The sequence below is a fragment of the Vitis riparia genome, chromosome 10 (genome assembly GCF_004353265.1).
Source record: "Vitis riparia cultivar Riparia Gloire de Montpellier isolate 1030 chromosome 10, EGFV_Vit.rip_1.0, whole genome shotgun sequence".
NCBI classification, from domain to species: domain Eukaryota; kingdom Viridiplantae; phylum Streptophyta; class Magnoliopsida; order Vitales; family Vitaceae; genus Vitis; species Vitis riparia.
In genome coordinates this window covers 10,939,015-10,952,088 of record NC_048440.1, presented here as the reverse complement: position 1 = coordinate 10,952,088, position 13,074 = coordinate 10,939,015, and the positions used below count along the sequence as shown (strand labels likewise).

General features: G+C 36.7%; 1 protein-coding gene across 1 annotated transcript; it reads right to left on the bottom strand.

Annotated features, from left to right (window-relative positions):
* Window positions 1-4,775: 4,775 nt before the first annotated feature.
* Window positions 4,776-12,870, bottom strand: LOC117923971 (homeobox-leucine zipper protein HOX32-like). Its single transcript, XM_034842502.1, has 18 exons — window positions 12,341-12,870; window positions 10,020-10,179; window positions 9,627-9,742; window positions 9,442-9,532; window positions 9,253-9,348; window positions 9,063-9,176; window positions 8,890-8,973; window positions 8,344-8,499; window positions 8,170-8,244; window positions 7,972-8,078; window positions 7,514-7,703; window positions 7,143-7,331; window positions 6,949-7,029; window positions 6,700-6,834; window positions 5,872-6,197; window positions 5,632-5,743; window positions 5,295-5,444; window positions 4,776-5,169 (listed from the first exon to the last, which is right to left on the bottom strand). Exons 1-18 carry the CDS (start codon window positions 12,547-12,549, stop codon window positions 5,023-5,025), a joined length of 2,538 nt encoding a protein of 845 aa, XP_034698393.1. The 5' UTR covers window positions 12,550-12,870; the 3' UTR covers window positions 4,776-5,022.
* Window positions 12,871-13,074: the final 204 nt, after the last annotated feature.

Here is a 13,074-nt window from a genome sequence, read left to right as displayed (position 1 = left end):
AGACGAAATGTGAATGAAAATATCAAATGAGAAGGACAGAGAAGACATGTGATGAAATTTCAAACCAATGGAGACTAAGTATATTTAGTCAAAACCTCGGAGGAGTTCAATAAAATTAACCCTTAAAATATATTCTAATATTAAAATGCTATATTCAAAACAATTCTCAGAATTAGGAACAATTGTTCTTTTGTTCATAAAAACAAAAAAGGCTCTTGATAACATTCACCAAACATAGTCAATATTTTTCTCTACTTCTTTCCATCCTTGGAATGGGATTGACATTACATATTAACTCAAATAGAAAAGACTAATTAGAAGCTCTCATGATGGGTGTAAAGGAAGTGACTTCAACTTCTCAAATGCTTTCTAGTATGCCCTGGTTTATATAAATTATGCATCCTTGAGCAATAAGGCACATAGAGGTCAAGAGATCTTTCAAAAATCTTATATGAACCTCTTACAAAAACCTAGATGTCCTAAAAAATTGTCTCACCTTTTTAAGAGTAATGGGTTGAAGTAGCTTTGGAATGAGTTTGATTTTTGTTGGATATACCTTAATACCCTCTCTAGAGATGATATGGCCAAGCACAACTCCTAAGGTCTGCCATGAAATGGCACTTCTCTAGAGGTGATATGCACTTTAAGCATCTTAGCAATTTTGTCTCTTGCTCTTTGGTCAACATAGTAGAAATCATCACTGAGTTTTCTTCATTTTCCTCTAGATATGCTTACTTCAAACCATGTGGTAGAGGCTGAAGAGAACCCTAAATTTCTCCATTCTCAAGCCTTAGATCGTATAGGTACATGCAATCTACCCTAAACCTTTAGATCCTATGCAACGAAAGTGACAAAATAACATTTTTATCAATTATATGAACTAAATGAAAAGCTTTAGAAAATAATACCTTGATTTAGATGTTCCGAAATCGAATCCACATGATAAAGAATAGTTACGTTGTCGTAAGAAGCCTCGTAAACCCAAGATCTTTCACCTAATGGCTCAAATTCGACCTTGACACTCTAAAGGATAGGTCCTTGGAAGGGAAGAGGCTATGACTCTCTTCTTTCTTTGAAGGTGGAAGACGACTCACTCAAAAAGTAATGGAAACCCTACCCTTAAAAGGGTATTTATAGGGTTCCCAAATTAGGCTTAATTAACTTAAGCCCACTAAGGGTTTGGTCATGTAATCTAGCTCAAAATGGGTCATAATTGATTAATTAACCTCACAAACCATCTAATTACTCAATTAGCCAATCCAGATACTACTAACCCTTGTGCAATCTTGCGTAATTACCAAAACGGCCTTATACACAAAAGTAAACCTTGAACAAATCCAACGCTAATAGACCGTGTCATTAAGGTACATGAGCTCGAGTAGGGACCACTAAGACCTATAAGAGCATTAGCTCTCTAAGAATACAATTTTGAAGTTGATTCAATATACCACTATAGAGAATCAACTGTACTTTAATACCTTATGTAAATAACAATAAGACGAAGTTTGGGTCTATGACCTACTATCCATTACATGCAGACTCCCTATGAATTGATGTCCATAATCTAACAAGGATAGGTTATCACCTATCAAGATTATCTCTTCAATTCTTAAGTTACAGATCCTCCTTATTATGTGATTAATTGACATAATCTAACTCCAATGAGGATATGTCGAAATTTACTAAGTTAAATGCTATGACCACAATATTCTAAATCACATGTCCTTTAGATCACCTAAGGTGATGCACTATCTCAAACCTATGAGATATCATAGTGCCAATATTAAGAATACTTGTTACCACCAACCTCCATTAATAATGACCTAATCTGTAGGAATATGAGACCACTTTAGGGAATGACTCATAGGTTAAAGCCTCCTATTGACTATGGCATAGGCTCAATATCTTCTCGAGGTTGAGAGTCCATGTAGTATAGTAATTTGGTAAATCATGACAGTCGATAGTTTTACGTAATGATTCATCGTAGGTTCTGTCTAATATGGTAAACATACAAACTTGTGCACTTACCATGGGAAACTCATTCCAATGCCCAAGACAGATCGTTCATCTAATTAAGTGGTAGTGCGCTACAATCTCTATTGGATTACCTAAATCCATGAATGAACCATGGACAACTTATCTATTTACAAGGAACCCATGACTTATATCTTCTATGTAACTTCAATTACACCAAAGTCATGTACAATATAAGAGATATGAGTTGAATGCTCAAATCAATGTCAATGTGTAAAAAAGATAGCATAGAGACAATGAAGTCCAACTTTGTTTCATTATATCTTAATTTTAGGGGCTTCAACTTTGTTTTGTCGATCTTAGCTTCCTCATTCTTATTTTCTTCACCAACCATGACTCTGCTCAAAGCTTGAATATTAACTTTTTCTAGTCACTTTGTAGCAATCTCCATCTTCTCTCCTTTTATCAGTGTAGTAAAAAATTTCTTTATTTTATCGTCCATCAACTTTTTTGCGTGCTTTTGTACCAAAGCCTCAATTAGGCATACTTGCTCGTTTTCCATGTCATTATGATCCATTAGCTGCTCGCACAAGTTGAAAACATTCATTTCAACGATTATGTTCCCAAAAGATAACTGCATTAATTCATTACGACAATTGATGGGAGCATTGGTTGTGGTAAGGAATGGCCTTCCAAGAATAACTAGAATCGAATTCACATAATTCCTCACTAGTTTTGTGTCTGATACCACAAAATCCATTGGGTAATGTAACTTGTCAACTTGCACCAAAACATCTTTAACCACACCTCTGGGTTCCTTAATTGAGCAATCTGCAAAAGAGAGTGTTACGGCAATAGCCTTAAGCTCTTCTAATCCCAATTTCTTATAGATGAAATATAGGAGCAAATTGACACCAACCCTCAAATTTAACAAAGCTCTCTCTACAAATGAGTCTCCAATTTGGACTAAGATGGTGGCACAATATTTCACCAACACCTTATTCTTAATAATGACATTGACTTGCTTTGTGAGAAATGTGTTCTTACTTAACTTGGTTTTTCTCTTCGTAGGTTGGAACTTTCTTGATCATGTCAAGGAGTAATATTTTATCCCATTTTGAAATACCTATTAAATTAATTAATATGACATATGGGGTTTAGTATATGATTTTAGGACTTTACCACTCCGTATAGATTTGCTTAAGGGTAGATGACAATAACAAAAACTTAGATAACTAGAAATCAAGAATTGTTAAGGTCATTAGAATTCATGAGTGGGCAATTATATTAGCCCGCAACACAAACTAACATTAGAGGTTATTTTGCTTTTTATGTTAATGCCTTAATCTTTTATTTAATTTATCATTAAGTTTGATTTTACCTATTTTTACCTTTTAGGTTTCAACCCTAGGTTTTCATACATCATGTCTTAAGATAGTTTTTTAGCCTTTCATGAATATATTGTCACATACACAATCCATTAAATACGATGAGGATCATTCTTGAAAATAAAGAAACCAAAAATAATAAATTAATTAACAATAATGGAGAAGAAAAATAAACCAAAATCCTCATTGTGTCTTCTTCTATGTTAACTCTTTAGAAAAACCTAAAAGCTGAGATTTTATAATTTGGGTAAAACCCCTATGTATGACATATTCTTATTGGCCACTTATTTCTAAAAAAAAAAACTACCTTGAAATAACTAAAAATTAATAAATGATAAATTTCAAATGTTTAGGGCCCATTTTGGGTTGGTGAAATGCCAAAATGCTTCAAGCCTCGAGTATTTGTAAACGGTGTCCGATTAGAGTGGTCCATTTTGAAATTTATTTCAACAAGCATTTTGATATGACTAGTTGGAGATTTCAACAAACAATTTGACATCACGAACTTAAGTCAAATTTTCATTCAAACAAAAAAAACTTGTTGAAATTAATGGTTGTGCAATTTTGATATGAAGTTCTCCTTTTTAATTGCATATTTCAATTGACTATAACTTTTTCATTCTAACTTTGATTCATACATCGTTTGAAGCATTAGATTCCTAACTTCTCAAGCTTTGAATCGATGTGTTGTGCTCTAAAGTGATCTCAGGAAACGCTCTAGAATTTAGTTTAAATTCAAAATTTACTTCATCCAATCTTCAAATTGTCTTTCGATTCTTTTTAAATTTTCCTCAAGCCAGTTTGAACATGTCTTCATCTTCTCTAGATGCCTTCATAGGATCCATCACTTATGCATCATGCTCATGACTTGTCTCTTTTGGTTTTATTTGGCCTTCTTCATGTTTCATGTCTTCATATTTGATTACCTCATTGCCATGACTAAAAATCACCCTCGCAACTTACGGTCTTTTCACCCTTCAAACTTGAGATTCAGCTCAAACATACAAGTTAGATCTAAAATTAGGCTCCTAACAATATAATGCATAATTTACTTTATACATTTTTCATTAGAACATTTCGGCTCTAATCAATATAACGGCAAAATGGTCCGACTTCCTTTTTCAAGTTCAAAAAATGAGCTTTACTGCTTTGTAGTGGATAGAGATGCCTTTTTCCCAATAAAACATAAAATATGATGCAGAAGATGAAGACATGATCAAATTGGCTAGAAGGCGTCTGTACAACAACCCCTCACCCCATTTTCTCCACTTGTTGACAACCAGCTAATGGACAAGGGAAAAAGCGTTTCCAAACCAATTCTGGCCAATTTTTCCTGGGAAACAAACAAGAGTTACTTCATTGACAACCCAACAAGTTGTTCTCTATTTAGAAAGAGTGTAAGACAGCAAGATGGGCTCCAAGTGAATGTTACTAAGAAATTTACTGACGTCCTATGCCGAATAGGAACCCAACAAAACAAACAAATGGTACCAAGAGGTGGACAGCAGAAAGCACCATTAAGCAAACATAAGCAATACATATATAGATGAGTGTTTATGAGATCCTGATATACTTCATTCATGTCATAATGTAATATTGTACCAACTTTTTTCTAAAGCCACATACTATATAACTTAAGATATAGCAAAGCCTATGTGCATCACACAAAGGACCAGTTTATAAACATGAAAGCCAGGCAGTGATTGGAGTCCTCATCGTTCAGGACTTTCCATGCAATGGCCTGCTCATAAGACACAGGCCTGCCCATGCTGGATGTGCATATCCCTGCTGGCAGATACGCAAAGCCCTGCAATTGAAAAACAAAAGACTTAAGATATTGTAATACAGTTTCAAATTGAATTTCAAAATTGGGCTTGTATGTGATTTTGTTAACCCATCATTAGAAAACAAAACATGATGCATCATAATTACCTGTTGCATGATCTTAGAGAACTCTGAGCAGAGAATCTTCCTCCCAGCTTCATCAAGAATCTTGTCTAGCATTATATCTTGAAGGGCCACCAGAGTAGTTTCAAGCATATCAAGCCCAGCCTGGTTAGCAAATGTGAAAACTGGAGATGCCTGCATTCGTAGTCAATCACAGTCAATCACATCAATTTTGTTTGTGAATGCAAAACCCAACAGAGCTCCATTTGGTTGTTTTGAGAAGGGAGGAAAAGAAAACACATAGGGATAGTTCACAATAAAGCTGTGCTTTTCACTTGGATGTTCTTTGTAAAAAAGTTGCAGAAAATTTTGGAGCAATTACATTTGTTTTCAGGGAGCAGCACATGATTGCATCAGAATGATTCCAAAGTAGCTTCAAGACAGCATCACCACCTTGGGAGTCAGCCCGAAGGAGCTCCCCCCCAGTGTGAATCCTGGAAGTAAGCAAGTCAGCAGCGGCAAAGCAAATAATAGTTAAGAGATGCTTAAAAGAACACAGAAAAAGTAAGAGCCTGATGGAAAAACTCTATAATTTTGAAGTTTAATATGATCCAAGTCAAACCTGTAGCTACGACAAATCCACCGTGCCAAAGTAAGAGCCTCAGGAGAACCAGGAAGTGGTTTTAGGCCCATATGGGAGCTGAGCCGGGAAGGGGCAATAGCCATGGCAACCCTCTGAACAGAGGCCATAACACTACGTACATATTGGCGAGCCATAGCAGCCACATTGTCTCGAACATGGTTCTCAAAAGTAAATTGGAATGCAATAGTCAGAACAGATCTGAGGTTATAATTGTTCAAATCAGACTCATTGGCTGGGCGTGCCCCACCGGCTCCCACTTCAAGTGTAGAGGCCAAATCCAATGTCCTAGTAGCAGCAGGTCCATCCTGCAGTACAAAGATATGGCTGTTACAAGTGCAAGACAAAAACGAAAATGGAAAGTAAGCAAAAATTACAGAAAGGGTATGCAAAGGCTTTGGCCAATGAAGTCCAACTGAAAAGTTCCATTTCTTGGTTGGAAAACCTTAGATATTACCCACAATTAAAAAATCCATTATGATGAATCCAGTAAAGATTCCAGCAACCAAATCCTGTCTCATTTTTAGAATCTTACTGTGAAGATTTGGTGGTTTTCAGCTGCCAAGTTTATAATTTACACTTTTCTGTATCTTGCATGCATATTAATTGAACACTCTTGGACAATATTTTTTGTTTGAAAAAAAAAAAAACAGTTAGAATCCTTGAGGAAAATACTCTATCCATTAAACATTTGGTGCACCCTCCTTTATTATCCCAAAGACTGTGGAACACCATGCTTCATTGATTCTCACTGAAAATAACATTTTCTCCAAAATGGTAATAGCATTCAATGTATAGAGCTTCACAAACCGTTTTAGGATCCAATGGTATGACGCGGAAGCCAGATGGCAGCAAAGGAGCATCATCAGCAAATGATTCATCAATAGGTGCAAAAACCAGCTGAGCACAGGCACCAGCTGCATTCTCATCAACCCCACTGCATAGCTGCCACAGAAAATTTAAGAAAAATTTATGTCAATAAGATAAACTTACAAAGTTCTACCTATGAAAAAGATAAGCAAAATCACTTCCATAAATATTTATTATAGATAAACCAACCTGTAGTAAGTACATGTCCCGTGTCAAAGCCACATCCTCAGGCGAGAATGCATGTCCTTCTAGACGAACCACCTCCAAGAACTGCATCAGGTAAAATACGCATTGATAAGTTTGCATTGTAAAACTAATGCATAGAGCAAGACAAGAAGAAAATGATGTAGAAAGAATTTGAGATTGGATGAGAAAGTTGTCACCTCCTCATGCTCCACTGTATGGGCGAGAGGTAAAATGACCTGGCTACTGGGGAAGCCTCCAGGTCTTGCACAGGGAACTTCATAAGGACTAGCTTTAAGACATGCAGCAGAATAAGCATCAACACCATAGTCAGCCCACTCAGAACGGTGTTCTCTCAGGAATCGAACAAGTAAAGCAGGGGGAACATTCTGCAGATTCAAATAAACAGTCATATGGATATATAAAATATTTCAATAGTGATGTTAACCCAGAAGATTCAAATAATATTTGTGGGGTGGCATTGAGAGATAAAACAGAAGTTGGACATCCACAAATTAGCATACATTCACTATCAATAGACCTTACAAGGTTGTCTAGACTTTCTATGTACCTGTAGCAGCATTGATGCTTTGGCACACAGCACGCCACCTCCGAAAGTTGGAAACATTGTCGAGTTATACTGGGGCCCGAGGAATTTGCTTGGAGATGAGTTAATCACAATGGTTACGTCCTCCACCCCATCACTACCCATGAGCGACCAACCATCATCCGCAAACCCATTAACAGCATCATTGAACCCCCTAATATACATTTTAAATTAGTCGAGAAACAGACTGATGAACATTACAAGAGAAAAAAAAATAGGTCCTAAAGACCAAATTTCATTTTTGTCTCTTTTAAAAAAAATTCTAAAAAAATCCCTAATCAGATGATAATGTGGAACACATCTCAACTGGTTTGGTCAGTCAGGTTTGATGCAGTGACTAATCCACTGTAATACACCTAATTGCTGGATCAGATGCAAGCACTGAGCAGATATTTTAAAACAAATATGCTTGATGGCATTACCTGCACAATCTCTGGCTAAACGTCCTTAAAACAGCAGGTTGGCGGCCCCCACCATACTGAATTTCTCCACTGGTTTCTTGTGCAATTTGTCGTATGTGCCGTAATGCCTGCATACAAAAAAATAAAAAAGATATAAGAGAATGAACAAGAATATGATAAAACCAGAGAAAATGACCCCACACAACCATAAGTTCTTACAGCAACAGTCGTTTTCTGAGCGAGAATTTTAGATGATTCATATAGCGGCCTAAGAACTTCAGGAACACTCCATGCCTGAAATATACAAATAGATAAATTAAAGACAAACAAAACAAATAAACCACAGTTGGATAATTGAGAACCTGAAGTAGCTTAATTAGATTTTATCCTTACATCCAAATCAACATGATCAACAATGTGAATAATGGAGCCACCACCCTCACAAGGTCGGATTAGATAGCCACTAGGAAGCATTTCCGCTCTTATATAACTTGATGCAGGGGGTCCAGTAGGGCCACCAGTAGAAGATGTCAATGACCTCTCACAAATCTGCAAGTATGTTACTGAGACTATCAAGCACACTCCAACAATACAAGGGAACTACAGTGAAATCAGTTGACATAGTAGGCCTACATATTACATGAGGTCAGCAACAACTTCCACAAGAAAGCATACAATTTCCCAAAAAGGGGATCATTTGGTATGTTACAAGAATGTCTCCTCCATAAATGTAATAAAGGAATGATCTTTAAATCAGAAATATCCATTTAAAAATGATAATTTTAATTTTATCCAACTCATGTGCTGTATATTAGTTATTGACAGGTAAAGCTTCAACATGAATAAGTAAAATATTTCCAAAAATTCTCCCTCTGAAAAGATAAAAAAAATAAAACAAGAGATTATGGGGAATAAAGTAAATGTCACTAAATGGGCTACCACTAGACTGCCATCTTCCAAGCTTGTAGTATATCTCAATGTCCAAAAATCACGTGCTGATGCCAATGTTGTAGGAGCATATGTCTGAGAAAGGAAAGAATTCAACATTATACATGACCAAGAATCGAATGGTTGAAACCATTACAAACTATTAATTTATAAACACAACAAACCTGCATGTATATGAGTTCTATTGTCCCCCCATTTCCTGTAGGGATTACACTCAATACATCGAGGCATCGGCAGTCACGAAACCAAGATGGACGATCTTTGAGGATTTCCGCAACCTGTAAAGATGTTACCACATACTTTACACCAAAACTAACGCAGTACAATAGAGTAAAAACAAGTCAGGACAAGTACCTTCGTGGGTTCTAGACTCACGAGGCCACAGGCTCGTGCTGCTACCCCACTACAGTTGCGGGAAACAGCAACGATTCCAATAGAATCCGGACCAGGCTACATGGAAATCAAAAGATGGTTACATTTGGGAACTGCTACAAGGTAAAGCAACTAGTGAAATTAAAGAAAGGAAGCTGAAAGAGATTGTACCTTCATCCCAATCATCTGGACCCAGTCGACAGCAGTTCCAGTAGCCTTGGACAGGAACTCTGCCAGGGTCTCCTCAGCTATTGCGAGTAGACTATGACACACAAAAGAAGGCTCGTAAGCATGTAAATCAACCAGGAAATTAGGTATTTTCTTTATATCAGATTAAATAGTTGAAAGTAAGTTACCCAGCTGGGTTGCTTGCATCCCTTTGAGGATGCTGAGGTGTTGGGTTTTGCTGTTGTTGGTGCTGACCGCTCATGACCACAGACTCGCAGCTAGTGTCTGTGGTCGCTGTAGATGCCTGGTATATAATCCAGCAAATGAGATTTATAAGGACATAAGTACTATTAATTGAACAATGGATGAAACAAAATAGAATCTCGTCATGCATAGCAAAACTTCCTAATGCTGGTTTAAAGAAGGTGAAAATTGGATTAGAATTATTTCAATGCTGATTTACGAGGTCAAGAATCCACAAACAATTTGATTATAAAAGCCCCTTCGGATATTAGGGACAGAAATAACCAAGTGATGATGCCACTTTTATGCTAGCAAGAAGGTGGAGTGGAGGAGCTTACACTCTGCAGCTGCTGTCTCATGTATCCATTTTCATAAACCAACTGCGAGACCTGCTTCTGTAACCGGTCATTCTCTTCCATCAACAGCTTGTTCATTGCAGTCAACTTCCGATTCACAGTCTGGAGACGAGAAGCTTCCTTCCTTTGCTTTTCACGGCACCTATTAAACAGAAAAAGAGCAAACACATGGGTTGAGATAGTAGCTCATCAGCCATCACTAAATTTTTCCTCAAGACTGAATGGAATAATAGAAGCTATAATCATTATAAAGGTGAGAAATCTCAGTGGCTCCCTATTGCATGGGCACATTTAACTTTTGAACAAGAATTATGTAAGCATTCGGACATGAAACAACAAAAAATGAAGACTTCATATTTTTCTTTTTAAATCCATACAATTGGAAGCAAACTAAAGAACAATGAACCCTTACAATTGACAATGGAAATATATGCCAAAAAATGATCCCCAAAATTAAAAATTCATTTCAACTGTGCACACAAACAAGAATGTAACTTCCCAACAAGCCCTTGTTCTAAGAGTTTTGCCATCCAAGTCTCCTCTCAGCTATTCCAATAAGACACATCACATGTACCCAATTTTACAAAAAACTACAAACCATACCACTGTGTTTGTGAAAATTGTCATATTCTTATTACAATAAGAAAATTCAATTCTCTGGTAAACACAATGGCATGCCCTGTAATTTTTCATAAAATTTGAGGCTTAATGTTCTGAAGTTAATATTCTCCTTCGGGTAGGAGCTAGCAAGGAGAATGTAGCATTACTCTAGACAAAAATTTCATACGCTTTATACTTTCAAAAACAACACTTCCAGAACAATCCGATCACACAAAAAGGATCTTGTGAGCTTCAAGCATCAGACAATTTCATTTTTCTTTTCTTGTAATAAAAACAAGCCCCATACTCAATAGATGGAAAAAGATGCCTACACACCTAGAGTGGAGCTGAAGAAAGCTATCTACTTTACCAAAAAGAGAGAGAAAAAAATATCCTAAACTTATTTATCAATATCTCATTCTAACATCACCTGTAGGAAAAGTAAAATTAAGAAAAGTAAAACCAGAAATGATGAAATGCAGCAGAAACCAGTAGAATAATATAAAGGTATTCATCAAAAAGCAAATTGATTAGCTGTCATTATCTTTCATTTAATTACAAAAGCAAACCCATCTCAAAATAACATCACTCATTCAGAAAAAAAACCAGAGAAGAAGTCATGATAAGAGAAAATTCAAATTTCTAGGTGAGATTTCCCTTTACAACTTCTGAACCAAGGGGAATAAAAACAACAAAACACAAGAAAGTGACTACCATGAAAAAGAAGAAAGACAGAAAAGCTAAGGGAATTTTCTAATAGACAGTCAGCAGAATCTGCACCCATTTTCATTACAAAACCAAAGTCATAAACCTAAGGAACCGTTTTCACCTCTTCCAAATCCCACATTAAACCATAACATTTTGATGAAAAAAGAAAGAATAAAAGAAACAAAGAGAGCAGGGAAAAAATGAAAGAAAAAAATACAAACCACCAGGCAAGAGAAAAATAACAACAATTTTTAATCTTGCGAACGAAAAAGGGAGGCAGGATAAAAAGCAAGAGAACAGCCTTTTAACTATTAAGCCATTTTTTCAAAGTGGGAAACTTAAGAATCAAGCGAGGAATGAATGCCTATGAACAAAGACATTAACACTTAGACCCAAAAGCATGAATGAATCGCCCAAACATGTCTCATTCTTATTTTCTTGCGAATCAAATGAGAAACTAAATAGAAAAGGAAAAAATATTTGAAAACGACACTACCCATGATAACGAACTCCTGATTGAAAACAAAAAAACCCATCATAATAGAATAAATGTCACTTCAAAGACTATCCTCACACTCCAACACACAAATGTGAGAAAAGATGGAAAAACTAGAACAACTTAACCAGACCCATCACCTATTCTCATTTCCTTTCAACCAAAACTGAAAAATGAATCAAAAGTAGCCCAACAGTGAAAAAGGGAAAGAGCTCATTTTAACTGACAAGGAAAACAACCACCATGCTAAAACCCCATTTTGCAAATCCTTACCCTCATACCAAAGAATGCGTGAAGATGACGAGATAAAGAGAGAGGAAACAGTATGAGCCACAAAAATGGACCCATTTCAATCACAAGCATAAAAACAAAAATAAACAGACAAGCCCTCTTTCTAACAAATTCTTGCAGTTATACAAGAAAATCATTAAGGAATAGAAAGAAAGTCGAGAGGAGGAGAGACTCTATGTCCTTTGCTACAAACTAGAAAGTCTGTTACCTGCGATTTTGAAACCAGACTTTGATCTGTTTGGGCTCGATATTAGAGAGTATGGGACACTCTCTTATGAGCTGCTGCCTTCTCATGGAGCTTGGCTTTGGGCATTCACTATACACCCTCTCTAAAGCTTCAACCTGCTCGGGCGTATACCTTACATACTTGCTGGAATCCATCTGCTGCTTAGACTCTTTGTGCATAGAAAGCGCCATACCACCAAGGAAAACACCCAAAAAAACCACGGATAAAGATGAAAACAGAGAGGCCCAGGAAGGGCAGAGAAGTCCTAAAGCTTTGGGCTTTCTGTCTCAGCAGTATTGGTTCTTCTCAGGCAGGCTCTCTCCTCCAAAGAGAGCCTCCTATCTCCTTCATCCAGATAGTTTCTCTATCACAAGAATGAAAACCCAGTTAGAAAAGAGGCTCAAGGGAGAGCCTGCGGTCTTTATCTGAGACGCCAATCTCGAGATTTGTAGAGAGAGAAAGAACCATACAAAACCAACCCACAGAGAGAGAAAGCAAACAGAAAAAACAACAGCCCCAATGGCAAATACAGGCCAGGTGCTCAGTGGCTTTTTCTGAGCTCTTTTCTTTTTTTCTTTTATTAATAAAAATAAAACTTACCCTCTTTGAAAAAGAATAAATGAAACTGCAGCCTCATCTTTTTAACCTTGGCAGTAATGTTTTTCTCAAATGGGTCTGTGTTGGTGCCCCCATCTCTCTCTCTAGGAAAGTGAAAA

Excerpts from the sequence above, each read along its gene's own strand:
- LOC117923971 (XM_034842502.1), bottom strand. The coding sequence starts at position 12,549 with ATGGCGCTTTCTATGCACAAAGAGTCTAAGCAGCAGATGGATTCCAGC. Across the intron at positions 9,743-10,019 it reads TGAGACAGCAGCTGCAGAGT|GCATCTACAGCGACCACAGA; the intron begins GTAAGCTCCTCC and ends ATTATATACCAG. Across the intron at positions 7,704-7,971 it reads TTTAGCCAGAGATTGTGCAG|GGGGTTCAATGATGCTGTTA; the intron begins GTAATGCCATCA and ends AATGTATATTAG.